At 49.9% G+C, this 17,274-nt stretch overlaps 1 protein-coding gene across 1 annotated transcript in view; it reads left to right on the forward strand.

Moving 5' to 3' along the window:
- The first annotated feature begins 1,007 nt into the window (after positions 1-1,007).
- Positions 1,008-17,274, forward strand: part of LOC105698023 (FERM domain-containing protein 5) — a 36,671-nt gene continuing 20,404 nt past the window's right edge. Inside the window, exons 1-4 of the mRNA XM_012421852.1 lie at positions 1,008-1,329; positions 11,209-11,313; positions 15,339-15,381; positions 16,463-16,639. Of these exons, the coding sequence (XP_012277275.1) occupies positions 1,234-1,329; positions 11,209-11,313; positions 15,339-15,381; positions 16,463-16,639 (421 nt within the window). The 5' untranslated portion in view covers positions 1,008-1,233. The remainder of the gene's footprint in view (positions 1,330-11,208; positions 11,314-15,338; positions 15,382-16,462; positions 16,640-17,274) is intronic.

Here is a 17,274-nt window from a genome sequence, read left to right on the forward strand (position 1 = left end):
AAACAGAGAGCCCGTCGATGACCACTAACCTTTGTTCTTTGCTAGTACTGGTTAAAAATAATGTGCCGTTTTTATTCGGGGGGCCGGGGGGGTTAACAAAGGCCTTTTTATGTTTATATATAGTTCCGATAACCTTTACGATTTACTGCCACCGTGTCCAGATCGCAACACTTCACAGGTACTGAAGGTCGATAAACGCATGCCAGAAATTGCGGTCGACTACTTGCTATCTAATTAGCTGAAACGATGTCTCGGAATGTGGAACTAGAAAATCGAAAGACGTATCCTTCGTTGGTTCCAGCGATTATCATTTGACCTACTGCAATAACGCGTTTACCTTCCCACTGGAAGTCGTTCGACTCATTCGCAACGACACGTTGACAGGACAAATATAACGACATTTGCAAAAGATTTCCCCCAAGATTTGTCCACTCGTTTCGATTGCTCTCGCGTTTCCACGAGCGCTAAATTTAAATATGGCGCCGGCTCGGCCGAAGGAGATGCGCGGGGAAGTTGCGCGGTAAATTCTCGAAATGGGATTGCACGGTGGTGACACAGGACGGCGACGGAATATTCGAAGAGAATCGGGTCCTGGTAGATCTGGCAACCATGGTCCGAGCCTACGACTTCTAACGAATTTCGCCGCTTTTCTTCCGAACGGTACTTTGCCGTCGTCGGTACCATTAATGCGTTGAGAATTCGAAAATGCCAACACCTAGGGAAATGTAGACGCGCGATACGTAGGAAACTACAACAATCCCAAAGACTCGGGAATCCCAGGTACGTTCTCTTCTCTAACCAGAAGGGATAGCGATATTCCTGGTAAATCCTAATTTCCTGTGACTCCCAATTCCTAGTGGGACCTCTCGGTCGTTGAATTCAAATCTCGCGGCGCGGCGCCGAGTTGCGCGGTGGGGCTGCGCAGCGGGCGTGCGCAGAGGGGCGGGCCTCGCGGAGGAGGGAACATGGAGGGAAGCAGGTTCCAGCGTAAACTTGGCAACCGCGGTCCGCGCAGAGCGTACAGGACCGGTCGACAGAGAGCTTCGCGTTCCGCTCGGTGATGTATCGCCGCTTTTTAGGCTTACGCCGAGTAGCACCTCCGAGACACCGCTCGCGATTAGCGCGCTCTAGGCCGCGGCGGATAGGGAATTAATTCCAACGGACAGTGTGTGGTGCTGTGGGGGAAGGGATGAGGGCCGGGTGGATAATTCGGGTGGCGATCTGAGGGCCGAAATGCTCAAGTTCGGCAGCAAGAGCGACGTTACGGTGGTGCATCGCGCCACTATTCGACTTCTCGACGACGCCGAAATTATCCACTGCGACTTTCAGGTGAGTCTTCGCGCCGTACCTCGACCGGGTTTATCCACTTCCCTCTACGCGACGGGAGATTTCATTCATTACCCTGGCCGAAAAGCCCGACCCCCGTGGTTGACCCTGCGAGGGACGAGCGTGGGGCTTTTTTCCGCCCCCTGGGAGCGTCTTCACACTTTTTAACCTCGGGTTGATATCCTACCTGGACGCGGAGGACTCTCACGGACCGCCGTCTCGAACGCCTCTCGACATCGGACGGAAGAAGGTCAAAGTCCTCCGTCAAAGAAGACGTCGTGATTATGTGTACACCCTGCACACGCGCACCCTAATGATCTATGCGATACAACGTCCGAACGCGCATGTCGCCGCGGGGTGAGTGCCCCTTTTTTTTTCCCCCAATTCTCCGTCGACTCTTTCCGCAGGTTCCTAATTGCCGATTGGCCAGGTACTCGTTTCCCGTTTTGCGATTTACCCCGGGAGAATCCAGGGTGCAGAGGATCCCAGTTTTGTCGTGATTTATTCCTACGCTCGCTGCGTAGGAATTGGAAAGGTCAGGGCCTGGACAGGTAGATAAACCTTGTTATGGATGAGTATGATAAAAAATGACGAAAGCGATGTCGCGTTTTAGTCGACCGAACATCTACTTTTAACGTAAATCACGAGGGCGACGATTTAAAGATAATACGAACGATTCCGATATTGGCTTCAAAATGGGAAATTTTATGGAAAGGACGAGGAACGGATCTCGCTTTACCGTTTATCCCGTACGTATTAGTGGGAACGACGGAAAAGGCTTTCCGTGATATTTTTCCGTATAACCGTCCGTCTCTGATTTTTTAACCGATTTTAGGTCGATTGAAATGTTTGAAGTGCAAGATCCCCTTGTACGCGAAAGCGAGCGTAGAATCGCAGCCTCTTCTGTGAGTCGAATCGGAGTTGGCTGGATCCTTGACGTCGATTATGAAATCGCGTCGCACGGATGAAGAAACTTTTAAGAAGTAAACTTTCGGCTGGACGACTTCCGGCAGGTTTGAGCACGCCGGGCGGCATTAAAAACGGCCGGCTGGAGCGCTAATGCAATTATCTTATTGTTAGTGAAATTTTCCATATTCAGGGCGATCCTCGAATGAAGGGGCTTGTCTATCTTCATTTGGGTCCATTTAAAAATTCGGAGACTCGGATAGAGAGGTATTTATGTTCGGGGTGAGTCCGAAAATCCATCACTGGAGGTGGGAAAATCATTTCCAATGACTCCGCACATCGTCCTCAAGAATTTCTACGGGTACTCGAAGGCTACCTCGGACAAGGAAATATAAACCTTGACGAAGCGGAGGTTTTCGTTTGGCCAATTTCTCGTGATCTCGGCCGCGAAGCACGGAAATGCTACGTTGGCACGTACTCGAAGACAACGCGACACCGTGGATCGAGATGGCAGAAGGAAAAGGAAAAAATACGCGCACGAAACGGTATTACCACCTCTAGAGACATCACGATCCGGTACGTGTCTAGAGGTGGAAAGCGAACGAATGCCTAAAGTGCCTAAAAGCTCCGCCGCGGGCTGCCCTGTGATTTTCCGCAGTCGGAAACGCTTCGATCTCGTTTCGGTCGCATTAAAGCCGCGTCTATGCACTGCCGCAACAAAGGCACGAGTACACCCCTAAACGCTTCGAAACTCACCCTACGTCTCTAATTGTCGCGTCGACATTAACGCGGATTCGTCTGCCCTTCGTTAAAGCCTTATCGGCCTCGAATGAAATCATCGAGCTTGCGACTTTAAGCGAAAAACAGAGCCGAAGAATTAATTGAATTTCATCTAGTAATTTGAAGTGTAAAATTTGCATATCGTTTGTACAATTAGGCGCCGCCATCGGCGTACTAATTAAACGACCGTACCCTGTCCCGATAACGTAATCACGACTTGAAGACGCAGGGATAACGTCTACGTCGCCGATTAAAAATCTCGCCTCACTGTCGAAATTTACGAGCGAGAGGTTAATGAAGCTCGAGATAATGGCTTTTAATAAGGAAAGATATCGTAACGGTTTACGTCCGATTATTCCCCGGGAATTGAGGCTTAGGTCCGATTCGACTTAGAAAAACTTGAAAGAAAAAAGGGTTTCCTTACTTCTGGGACGAGGGTGAGATTTTCGTCGTTGGTAATTGAGCCTTGTAACGCGATTGCGAGAGCGTCAATCGGTAACCGAGAAAACAGGGGTAAGTTTGGCGCGTTTCAATAATTCGTCACGGCGAGACGATTGGCCTACTGCCAGTGAAAATGGCCTTCGTAGTCGGACGCGCCTCCCTGTTCGACGACGCGACGCTCTTCCCTGGGACTGCTAGGTGAAATTCTCGAGAATTCCTGGGAATTCCTGGAAATTCCTGGAAATTCCTGGAAATTCCTGGAAATTCCTGGAAATTCCTGGAAATTCCTGGAAATTCCTGGAAATTCCTAGAAATTGCTCCGAGTATCTCGGAATTGCTGCTCATACTTGGAGACAAGTCGCGTTCCGGCCGACGCTCGTTTTCACGGTTGGTCGAAACTCCAGGGCGAATTTCGCCCAAAACTGGCCCTCGCTCCTCCCACAGAGGAGTCCGTCGAGATAAATAATGCATGGCGATTGGGTTTATAACTCGCGGGTTTAATGCCTGCGTCGACGTCCCGAATAAATCGAGCATCCGAGCATGGCCGGACGCCGTTCTTGCCGCGATGCCCGTAATTAATGTCGGAGGCGCGCGTCCCGATGCTCCGACCAACCCTCGGGAAACGTTCGACCAATGGCCAATCAATCCGGACTCCGTTCGACCTGCGACGAGAGTTCGGACTCTTGCCCAGGGCATCGACGTTCGGATTAAAATCACTTAACGCGGGATTAGAGTTAATCGCCCTCGATCTTCGTCCTCGGTTGGTCCGATTTCTCTCGAATTTTGCAGCAAGCCCCAAAAGAAATTCTTTCTCCTCCGATCGCGGGCGGAGCAATCGGGTTGTAATATCGTTCCCGGGGAATCCATCGCGAGCCGAAGGCAACGCGGGTGCTCGTCAAACTTTTCAACTCCGGATTACTCGGGCGATTCGCCGAGCCGGCGCAAGTTTGGACGGCTCGTTTAGTCCAAGTTCCCGGGACCACGAAGTCCCGGGTTGGCGGGTCTAATTTTTCAAGAAGGGAACGACCAAATTAAGCTATTTCAGAGGTCTCGAAATCTTCGGAAAGGGTCGTCCATAAGGGATAGTTTGTACTTACGGATAGAAATGTCTAACCGAAATCACTGACCGGTGGATTATATTTCGATGCGAGTCGACTGGACTCGACTTAAGAAGCGCTCCGCGGAGGAAACTAATACTAATAAAAGAGAGAATTGAAAATCTTCGGAAAGGGTCCTCGATAAGGGATAGTTTGTACTTACGGATAGAAATGTCTAACCGAAATCACTGACCGGTGGATGATATTTCGATGCGAGTCGACTGGACTCGACTTAAGAAGCGCACCCTGGAGGAAACTAATACCGAAGAGAGAATTGAAAAGGCCGGCCCGTAATCCGCGCCTTTAACCCCCGTCTCTACTCGCTCAAGGAAGAAAGAGCCTAATCGCGACGTGACAACCGGAGAGGGTGGCGGCTTCGACGAGGCCCATCCAAAAGAGATCCTTCTGCACGGCGACTAACCTAAAGAGCATTATATTTACAGGGTCGCTTCCGGCGGCCCTTCCGGACGCGTTCCGCCTTTGAACGAGCCTCCTTAATCTCGTTCGAGTTACGAGGCTGCACATTTTTTCTTTCATCGCCCGGAAGGCATACGCGTAGCCTCTTGACTCGACCCTGCCGGTCGTTAGCGGAACGATCGTAACGATCGTAACGATCGTTACGATCCTTACGATCCTAACGGAGGCCGGCGTTACCGCGTTTACGGCGACGCTCCGAATCGGCCGCACTAAATCCTCGCGGTCGGCAGAGCAAAGCGTCCTGGCGGCCATTAACGCCCGTTTAAGCGGCCGCTAATAAACCCGAGTGCGACTCCAGGTCTCGGGATCGAATTCTTATTTATTCCGTGTTTGCGCGAGCGGTGCCTTTACGGCCTGGAGCTCGTAACTCGTAACCGATTCGGTAATGGTTTCGGCAGACCGGAAGAGAACTCGAGTTCCGACCGTGAAGTAGCGTAAGGACGCCAATGTTAGATCGGTGAAATTCGGTCCCACGGAAGGTAACCCCATGATCGGGACCCTGGATCTCAGATTTCCGCCGATCGAAAGAGCCCTCTGTGACTTGGGATTGCGCAAATGCGCGCTTGGCTCGGTGACGCAAGTTTTCTCCGATTCTCGACTTTCCCAGCCGGTGGGCTCGCTTCGATCGGCCTCTCGTGGTCTTCCGATCGGATTTCAAGGCTGCCCCGAAAGGGTCATGATTATTTCTGGATCGCTTACGCCGTAGCGAACGAAGTCCCGGGATTTCTTTCCGACCTCGGCGACGATCGGATAAGAGTCCATCGGGTTTCCATGGCCTGCCATTTCTCGGGTGCACCCACTTGGAGATACACGAATTCCAGGAGGGTGAGACCACGGAAAGGTGCGATCTCCACTTTTGAAAGGTCAGCGGAAATTACGCGGACAGTCGAGAAGGATAAGGATCAGGATAGGTTAAGGTGCACTTTGGTGCACGCACCGAGAGCTGATAGGTGAGAATTCCCATTGATTGGGTCGAATCGTTGGAAAAAAAAAAAAAATGCGCTCAGCTTCCATGGTGGAAACTGCGCGACGGAGATCATATCCTCTCTCGGCTCGAAATGGAACAATGGTCGCGCTTTTTCTTTAGGCCTTGTCCAGTCTGGTCTGGCATCGCGTGAAAGTTCTCCTTCAGCGATCGGATCGCTCGGCTGGGATATTCGATCTTGCTCCGTAAACGGGAAAACTATCCGGGCCCCTTTTCCCGGTGAAAATGACTCCGAGGGGGAAACAGAGCGCGTCAGCTCGCAGGGAACAAAGTGGACTCCACGGTAAATGACTTCGCCTCGGAGGAAGGTACCCACCGAGAAATCAGAAGACGGAGTGGGAAATTTCCCCGGGGCGGGAATTACCTTCTGGACGGAAGAAACGACGCGTTACCGGATATTTACCCCAGACGAAATCCCATGGAGGGAACGACTCCTTCCTGGCTGACCCATATACCCTATTCGCGCATCAAGAGCTTTCGGAAAAAATTCCCCCGACATCCGGAGACCGTTCTTCCGGGACTAACTGGAGCAAGGACACCTTTTCGGTCGACGCTGCAGGGTGCAAGCTGCAATGCCACGAATATATCCGCCACTTCACTGGATTCTCTAGGCTTGGAAGAGAGGGACAGCGAATCATCGCGACCTCTCTCCGAGGCGAGTCGTGGAATTCCTCGCAAACCTCTCTCAAGGAACCTTCCGAAGGCATCGGGTTTATTAACGTAGAAAAAAAAATATTGCCACGTCGTAGATGCGCACCAGGAGCTGTCTATCGCAGTCGAGGCGTAAAATTTATTATCAGCTTACTAATTTTCGGCCTTGGCGTTAATGTCAACTTTGCGGCTTTTGAGTACTTCTCCGCACTCAAACGGGTATATGAGGACAATGTACGTTAAATGTAGTTTCGACAAATCGGCGAGGCTCTTTCTCGCGGAAGAGAAACATCGAGTTATTCCGTTTCTCGAGACTCTCCGTCGGCGGTTTGCGGCAAAAAAGCTGGTCGCCTGTTTACCTCTTTTTGGGGGGTCGGGTTTGAAAATGTCTCTCGAGTCCCGAATCTGTTATCGGTCGTGCCTCGTTTCCTCGGGTTTCGATTACCTACGACGACGACGCTTCCACGACGGGAACATAGATCCCGGGGAGAGCTCCCGATATTTCACTTGGCCGCGGTTCGTAAATCCACGTTTCTTCGGTCTCACGACACAGGGAGGACTGGCATCTCTTCCTTGGTCGAGTCACGAGGAATAAAGTGTTACGTCGAGCACGCCGCGCGGTTCTATCGCAAGAAGGCCGTCACCGTTAAAAACGTCCGACAAAATGCATCCGGAGGCGATAAGGGGCAGATATTCACCGGTTTGACGCCGTCGAGTCGTGTCACGTGCCAAACGGAACGACCGATCTCGAGGGCACCTGGTACATGAGAATTATTACTACCGGCACGAGCACGGCCATTCCACTTTATGGATTCATTAATTTTGCGAACTCGGGTCATCCCCCAAGCAAGGCGCCGTTCCCGAGAAATTCCAACCTGGGCTCCTATCCTCGAGTTCGTATGAATTTTTGTTTTGCCTTTTTTCCTCGCATTCGAATTCCATTGTCACGAAGTCGCGTCTTCGGTCCAACATGGCAAAAAACGTCGATTTTAATTCGATGTTAAGAACGACGTTAAGATTTAATTCCTTGTGATAAGAACGGAGCCGCTAATGGAAACGCAATTGCCAGGATCGCGGAGTTTATTGTCGATACTCTTGAACGGTTTCCTCCGCGGGTCGCATTAATCGATTCCCGATGCACCTAGGCAATTGATTGGCGTCGATATCGGCTCGTTCGGCCAATTTCCGATTTCGTCGACCCCCCCAGGTGGCACGGCGGCGTCGCGACGTCGCGGGGTCCTCGACTTTGGGAAAATCCTCCTCGCAATTAAGCGAATCTCGTCGAAGTTCGTCCTCGTTCCCTCGACGAGCTCGATTCCAGATATTCCCTGGTCGTTCCCGAAGTGGAGCACGCCCTGCATCTTGGCTCGGCTTCAAGGGTGGCCATCTTTTTATCGCACGCACTCGATCGGCGACAGCTCGGGGTCTTGAAGTTCGGAATTGCCGGTTTTTACTTACGACTTTTATCGATATTATCATGTGGATATCTGGGTTACACGTCCCATGGGGTACGAGGTCCTTCCGGCCGTGTCGTTGCAGGGTCGGTGAAACGATTAGGGACACGCGTGAGTCGCCATTGTTTTTTTTTTTTGACGATTCGGAAATAGGGTACACTCTTTCATCTTGGCTGGATTTCAAGGGTGAGCCATCTTAGGGATTTTACGACCCCTCTTTTTCATCCCCGTCGATGGGTCGAGGTCACGAGGTCGGGATCGCCGCCTTTGGCGCGATCTTCTCTGATCCGACGACCCGCTGAGATTTCTTCCCATCGGTCCAGACTTGGCCTTGGACAAGGAAATCCACCCAATTCGGGCTCGCCTGGATCTTAATCCTACTTTATGTGTATCTAGGTTATGCGTGCAGGACGCGCGGGGGGTAAAGGGTCAGTAGGACAACCGGGGCACGCGTGCTTTGCCACTTTCTGGACGCCTCCTTCGGGGACTAGTCATCGAGGAACTATAAGTCTCTTCTTTCCTCGTTAATATTCAGGGTGGAGGACTTGTACTCGCTGTGCCGGCTTGGGGCGTTTAGGTGTATGCAGATTAGTTGTTGCCTATACCCAGGGCCCGCTCGATGCGGATGACGTTCGAGTTACTCCGGCCATAACCGCGCGGATTTTCTGGACAAGGGGCTTCGGATTTACCGGAGCTCCGAGTACTCCGATAAACGGGAGTTTAAGAAAGAAAAAGAGTATTCGGGTCAATTTTTCTATCTGGAGAAAATGGAGCGAAGTTTGGCAGGGGGGGGGGGCGGGAATTTCCAGAGGTCTGGCGGGTGGAGGGAGCTTATATACTTTTATCGGTAACGAGGGAAACCTTAAAAATATTGAGTCGAGGAAATTGTCAAGGGTATGCCGCAAGTCGAAGGTCCTATTTCGAGGTTGCTCGCCGAATTAATTTAACGCGCTTGTCGTTAAATTTCATTCTATTCGCAATTAATATCTCCAAGGCGAGTCGCACGGGAAAGGGAAGGTCGTAATTTTTGAACGGCATTTGTTAAGCGAAGAACGGCCGAATAAGGCCTTCTGAATTATCATATTTCTGCAATATTACATTTATTTCAGGTTTTCCTTCGCGTCAAATAAAATCCCGCAAAATGGTGTCGGGGATTTTCCGTGGATTCAGCACCCCGGACGGATTCGCTCGTTAACGTCGGGACGCCTGCGAGGTCGCGTAATCGTGGTTGATATTAACGCCGGATAATTCGTCGTGAAAAAAAGCCGGGGATTTGCATTTGCAACAAATTCGAGGTACTCGACCGGGTGATGCGCGACGCGTTCAATGCAGTGAATTTTCACCGGGTGGCACACACGAGGTGGTCTCGATAATTAAACCAGACTCTGTACCATTAGACATTCGAGCTCCTAGGGTTCTTTTATTTTTTTCTTTTTTTTTTCCCTTTTATGACTCAAGTCGCGAAATCGCGGAAGTTCATTCGCGTGGAGTTCCTGCAGAAGGTCGGAGACCCTGGAGCGCTCCGTTGAAAGAAGTCGAGAGGGAGACGAGTCTCTGGAGGATGCAGAAGAGGGAACTCCTGAACAGGTTGGGAAAGAAAAGCCGAAAAAGTGGGCACTTTCCAGGCTTCATCGATCATAGAGATAGCCGATATTTTCATCACTTTTCTCGGGGGGGTCTTAATTCGAGGCGATGATGAACATCGCCTTGCAGGTGCGGCACTCTTCGGTGCCTGACGAGCGCAAACAGTAATTTAGCGAATTATCGAGCTGGACCGATGGGGATCGACGAGGAATTATCGAGGAGTAATTCCCGTTGCGAGGGATCCGATTAAACGATCGATGCCAATTCCATTGCCTTGGAGGAATTCATTCCGTCGACGGGAAGGAAGGGAAACAATGATTTGACGAATCGCGAAGCGGGACTCGTCGAGATCGAGCTTCCAGCCCATTTCTCGACACCGTGCTATTACGGACCCCTGGTTTTGACCGCAATTACGGCTCGCAATTAGCGTAATTTTATTCCTCTGGCGTAACGCCATAATGGATGGGACGGTCAAGGTTCCGGCCGTGATGTAAGCTCGCCGATGGCTGTAATTGGACGTGGTCCCCGGAGAAAGACAGACTATTATACGTAGTCGGGATAATTGAGGGAATTTACCCTTTCGATTTTTCCAGGTACCACGATGAAAAAAAAAAATACATATAAAGGCAAGAGCGAATTAACACAGAAATTGCCGGAAAAGTGTGGATAGTCCGGTGAGACTTAACTTCATAGTCGATGGATTCTTTCAGCGGTCCATATTCCGCATGTCCGCATTCGCTCCACCGTTTGACCTGGCCTCGATCCAACTTTCAAGGGGCGGACTTTTCTTTAAAATACTAAGCTGTAAACGGCGTAATTGTACTCGATGTTTCATCGCGATGTGCTCGGTGCCGCTCTCGGTCGAAGCCCGAATACAAGTTGGCCGTTTAAATTCGCCGAGCTGGCGGCGCCGTGGCGACGAATTGGCGGAGTTTGGATAGTTAAAGGAATCCCAGGGGCTCGAGTCCTCCTGAGAAAGAATCCCGTAAAAGGATACGCCACCGAGTCCTGCCTGATTTATAGCCTTATCCCGATTGGGATCACCGAAAACCCGCTTCGGAAATGCAGCCGGCTGTGCAAGCCCTGAAAGAATACGGCCTTCCTGCGGTTTTCGGATATATCCCCGGATCCGTATTTCACTTTCGAGGGCCTCGTAAATTCGGCTCTTCACTCGAGGCGAAACATTTTTCTTTTAATTACTCGGATTAATTCGTAAAAGGCGTTCTAATTAATACCTGGACGATTCGCGTACTCGAAGATACCCTCTAGCCGTTTTTTTTTTTTTTCAAATCGAAGTTTATGATCCTCGGCAGTCAATAGATGCCTGGCAGATTTACAAGTAATAACGGTGGTTATAACTGGAGGGCCCACTTACCCCACATTTCCACTTACTCCGATGTGCCTTGTACGGTGCAAAGAGTGTAAAGCTCGTAATCGGGCGAGGACGTTACCTCGCGTCACGTAACGAGAGGTGTCGTTAAACGGATTCGTCTCTTTCTTGTTTCAGCCTCAGCACAAAGGACGATACATACTCGAATATGTATGTAAGCAACTCAACATTTTGGAAACTGACTATTTCGGACTTCGCTACGTGGACCATTGTAGACAGAGGGTAAGCGTTACGTATATTTTTATCCGCAAATAAAGTACCTAGGTGATTACCGATTTCTTTCTTTTTTTTTTACTACAAGTCGACTTCAATTTTACCTCCCTTTGATTTAATTCCCTCGTCCCGATGGAGATGCGTTTCGATCCGGAAAGCTGCATCCTTCCGGCCAATTTCGCTTGTCCGGTCGAACGCGTGCATAAATTTTGGCAACAAACGCCGTTTAGTCATTTGGTCCAGATGGCGAGCTCGATTATTCTAGTTTTCGGCTTGACTTACTGAGCTATCGACCGATTTCCAATGCACACGCCTGCCGTGGTATATAGGTTTTTTTATCGGTATCCATCCTAAGGGATCCACTGTGCGACCGATAATTTTTTATTATGCATTTTTGTTGTTGATATGAAATTCAAAAAACACTCTCTGGGAATGGAATCGTCTTTTTATATGTCGTTCCGAGAGAGCGACTCCTTTAATATCGTATCAATAAAATAGTATCAATTTTAAGGGATCCACTGTGCGACCGATAATTTTTTATTATGGATTTCTGTTTTCGATAAGAAATTCAAAAAACACTCCTGTGGAAATGGAATTGTCTTTTTATATGTCGTTTCGAGAGAGCGTCTCCTTTAATATCGTATCAATAAAATAGTATCAATTTTAAGGGATCCACTGTGCGACCGATAATTTTTTATTATGGATTTCTGTTTTCGATAAGAAATTCAAAAAACACTCCTGTGGAAATGGAATCGTCTTTTTATATGTCGTTCCGAGAGAGCGACTCCTTTAACCGGGGAACCACTTGCACGAGTTGAAAAGTTGAAGAGCACTTAAACCGAAGGTTACGCGTCCACTATCACGAGTTGGTCGTAATCTCGTTTGGGCTTTGCGGTCGGCCTTGCCCTGTTCTCGCATCGAATCTCGGACATTTCTCTGGGTTCTGTCTCCTTAAACAGTGTACTTTCGTGGCTGAAAACTCTCCGCTTTACTTTAGCCTCCCCGCGAAACCCGCTTTGCTCGGTTTAAACATATATGCCACGTACATGTATGTATTGTGCACCGCGTAAGGTACTTTTGTCTCGGTTCTCACGGTATACCCAGAGTGGAGGGCCTCTATGTACAATTTATACACGAGCCAAGAGCCACCCAACATTTGTCCTGGGAACGTCGTCCAAATTGTCAATGACTTCCCAGCCCTCTAAATTTATCCAGCGCGACTCTTGGAATTATTTTAATATATTTTAATATATTTCAACCGAGGAGAAGGGTGGCACTCTTCGAGGCGAAAGTGCAAGACTTCGATCCTTCGAGTCGACCCGGACTCGGTACGACGTTCGAGAGGTCGAAACGCGAACCTAGGATCATCGTGATCGCTGGCGGCATCGAATTCATCGTGGCTAGGATTCGTATATTTTTTTTTTATCGTTTCGAGGGGGCAAAGAAACGAAGGAACCTCCATTGTATTCCGGGGTCGAGTCCTATGGAATAGTCGGGCGAAAGTTACGATTTTATCGGCTCGTCGTAGGCCGGAGTAGCGCAAGTAACGGAGATAGGAGGGATAGGACGATATGTAAACGGAGATGAAAGATCCGGGGGCATTAGTCATAAACCTTGATCGTTCGAGATCGCATTTTACAGTCGCCGGGATGTCGTGGATCTGGAGCGGGAACGTATGCATATGATATAATTGCAACATTTCCTCTTGGCATAGAGCGTCACGTCGTTCGGGGATATCGGTACCTTCGACATTGTACGCGTTCGTTAGCTTCGGAAAATGGAATTTGCAGGGAATTATCGCAAGCACGAACGATTCTCCTTTCGATCGCTCCCCATTGTGCGGCTGCGATGGGAGGAAAATCCACGGATCGAGATATCATCGAGGCTGGCACAATGAAATCATTAACCCAGATGTCGGGGGGAAACGGAAGTCGGCGCAAAACACTCCGCGATACGTGTACCGAGTATATAAAAAATCCGTAAGTACAGGCCGGACGAAATTACAAGGGAGGGAAAACGAAGGGATATCTCTTAAAGAATCTCCCGAAGGGGTCTTTGCGGAAGTGTACACCTTAAAGGTGGGAAACGAGAGGGCGAATGGCCGAGCCGAGAGGGCGAGAACGAAGAGGAAGCTGGAGAATTTATAAAGGCGCATCCGGCCTTCCGAGCGCGTACAGAGCCGAGCGTTTTATTACCCGGTCTCATTTTCTCCGGTCGTACTTTTGCACCGGCGTCCGCGACACCTGAAATCCTGGGAAATTTCTTACAAAAAGTGGATCCTTTTCCCCTACCGAGTCACGACTCGAGAAGCTCAAACCGAAGGCGAGAAGATGTCGCGAGTCGAAGCTTTCCCTTGGCTCGCGAAATTTCAAATTTTCTTCGGGATCCATCTTTGGAAACTTCGTATTCGAGGAACTCCAATTTCGAGATTTCTGAACGGGGCAATTAGTTGAGCGATTCACTTCGGTGGACTTTCTTCCCGATAGAAGGACCTCCAGGCTCCAGGCAGTTAGAATCTCCGGGAAGGAAGCGCCTCTAGGCAAAGTTACTTAACGAGGTAATGGAATCCCCTGGTCGTGTTCCAGTTATGATATCTCGTTTTGTCCGTAATTCTCGGTATAGCCTACTCCGTGTCTTATTAATTTATCGACGTTTGCAGCATGGCTGGTCTTGCCGTGGCCAGAGACACGAGGTAGCTACCCTGTACCTCGTAAAATCGTTACATCCCTGTAATTCATTGCTTCATGACCACGTATTTCGGGTGGGAATATCGTTACAAGAAATCCCCATTGATGTGGAATCGTTTAGGCAGCTGATAAAAATTAGGGGTTTATATCTGAAAGTGACGTTTACCCGAGTAATCGACATTCATGAGTTACGAAAGTCGCTTCGAACCTCTCTCTAAAAAAAAAAATAAGATAGGACTTTCCCACGCTGGATGAGGTGTCGGATGTGCTCTGGGATTTTTCCTATCTTAGGGAGGCGAAGAAAATAATATACAAAAAATGGGATGAACCTTCACTGTCAAGAGAGATGATAATCGATCAGGGTGCAAGTACGGTAAGGAAGATGCATCGCCCTTCAAATCTGTTTTATAAATCGCACCAAGCGTACCCTCAAGGGTTCAATCTTCGCAGCTACTTTGAGAGTAGTTTTCCTGCGAGTATATTTGATTATACTCGCGACTCGTGAATTGAACGACGATAATTTGAATCGAGGATCCAGAGTACATCTAAGGGAAGAAAGTCGATGTTTTCGGGGATGGCGGCGGGATCCGCGTTTGAATGTCGCTGGAAAAGAGATGTCGCGAAGATTTTTAACTCCGGTCGGGTACGACGACTCATCTCTAGGGTTCTTCATGGTTCCAGAAGAACGGAGGACGTAATACAGAACTGGAGCGCATTGAGGGGGAGAACGGAACAGTGTCGAGGGTGATGACAGTCGCTTGCAGGGCGCACGAGATGCGGATGATGCACCATGCTTCGAATCCGCGTTGCACATTTTTCCATGCAGGTCTCGAAACGCGTGAGCACGCTTCGGCACCACTGGAAAAACTTCTCCGGCGGAAATGTCCGGAAATGCGTACGATTTTAAAAATGAACGAGTTTAAAATTTCCGCGTGGAAGTAACTCCTGAATATAGGAAAATCGGCGTCGTCGGAAAATGATAGAATTTGCAATTCCATTGGGAAGAAATTCACCAGAGTTTCCGGATTCCGGCTGGGAGGCACTCTTGGCTTTTTCATGGTTCCGGAAAAAGGACGGACGTAATATAAAAGTGGTGAGCATCGAGGGCAGGAGTGGTGTGGCGATGAAAGGGTGAGACTCGCTAGGGTGCGTGCCCGCGGTGGGCGACATCTCGTGACTCGTATTAATTTTAGAAATAATTAATTTGCATTTAGAAGAGACCTAATCGAGGAAAATTAACAATGTCGAGGAATGTCCTGAAATCTAGATAAGTTTTAAAACCGAGTAAACGAGATTTTGATGATCGAAGGGAAATTAATATGTTGGGGTTTTTTTATTTTGTTGCAGCATTGGCTGGACTTGGCGAAGACGGCGATCAAACAGGTTAAAGGTTAGCGGCAATTCCAAAGAAGTCTACTAGAAGAATTTTTATCTCGGCCACGGCGGGAAACTGGAAATGATATCCCAGTAGAAGATCAAGTGCCGATTGGCTTTCGATGGATCCAGATAGACGAGGAGACGCGAATTCGTCGATCGACAAGAGCGATCCTTCCCAGCCATGACCGAGACTTCGATCATGCAATTCCCATCCTCCTTCGCCTACATCCAATTACGCGGGTCGATGTCACATGAAAGTTTGATGTCGGGCCGACCTGGTACCCGCCATTCGCGCGCAAGTAGTCGTGTCCGGTACCTCGTGTACGTGCGAGTCCATACGATGGACACGGTACACGAGGTACGCGCGGTACGTATGGTACGCGCGGTACGTACGAACCTTGTCGAGGGTACGTACACACTCGTCTACGGGACATGGCGATTCTATACCCGGTCTAATTGCCACGGCCAGTTCTTCCTACCTCGCTCGCCTGCTTCGTCGATTACGCCCCGAAGGTCCGCTCCACCTTGGACAAAAAAAAGAAACGGATTACCCACGGTCCCTATCGGAGCGTTTGCGACGCTCCGTGAACTTGTCGCAGAATGCAGAATTTTCCTGGAGGATTTTCGTGAAAACGAATTTTTAAATCCAGTCGACTCGTCCCGTGATTGAAAGTCCCCCTCGGTCCGCCGTCATTTTGACCACTGTATCATCAACACAGGAGTCCAACCTGCAAATGGATCTCCGTCAGACGCATTTTCTTCGATACAAGACCCCGGTGAGGGGGAACCTTCCATCCCCCGAATCCGCGGATTTCAGAATTTCCATTCATCCGCAGACCCTCCCCGTCTGCTTAAATATTCTGGATTTCCAGACGAGTGGCCGTGCATAAGCTTTCCCGACCGTCTAATCCAAATCCCCTGCCATCTGCAGGATTCCTGCCCTCGGACCCAGTCCTTCATCGCCAGACCCGAGCGGATCCCTCGGATACTCGTAACTGGAAATGAAAGAAAATTAGAAATCTCCTCCTCGATGTCGCGCCGTCGCCCGACTCGAGAGGCTCGAATTAACTTCCGCCTCGTCGTAAACTTTCCAGACATGGAGCCGATTCTCTTCAGCTTCCGTGTGAAATTCTACCCCCCGGACCCGCTGCGCCTGAAGGAGGAGATCACCAGGTACCAGGTGTACCAGCAGCTGAAGAGGGACCTTCTGCACGGCAGGCTCTACTGCAGCCCTGGGGAAGCGGCGCTGCTGGCGGCGTGCATCGTGCAAAGTGAGCCTGCTCATCGATGCCAAGGGGTCCATAATTGAGTGCCACCCTACTTTCCTGCCCCGAACTTTCGCCCCCTCGAAGAATTTCACTTCGAGAGGACCCGGTTTTACGATTCTTCCCGGTGGATTCGCCGGAGGCACCTGGCTTCCCGGTAGAGTCGGCGGTTTCGATAGTTTCGGTGCAGGGCACGGAACCGACCGGCTTAGCTATCGATTTTACGCCACGCCGACGACAGGACCCTCGGAGATTCCCACGGGGACGAGTGTTTCCCGAAATTCGGCCAGGCAATCGATCCCGTAATCCGCCGTGTTTAGGCGGTGCGTGGGCGGTGTTACTTCGCCGCGGAGAGACGTCATTCCCGTCTCCAGGGAAGTTCCCCATTTATTTTCCCAATCGTTAGGATTTTACCCAGTACGTGAAATGTCGGTATTAAGGTAGGTCAACTGATCGGGCAGTCGACTGAATTAAAAGGGCGAAAAATCGAGATCCTTGCGACGTTCGATCGACCCTCGACCTGGCGCACGTGTTTCGGGTCCACGTCTACGTTCGTGCGTCGCTCAAAATTCCGTGTTTCCGAAAGTACCGACATCGATCGGGTCAAAAAGAGAGGGCCATGCCATTCATCGAAACGGGAG

Source organism: Orussus abietinus, unplaced genomic scaffold (assembly GCF_000612105.2).
Source record: "Orussus abietinus isolate OABI.00-Male unplaced genomic scaffold, Oabi_2.0 scaffold1, whole genome shotgun sequence".
Lineage (NCBI taxonomy): Eukaryota > Metazoa > Arthropoda > Insecta > Hymenoptera > Orussidae > Orussus > Orussus abietinus.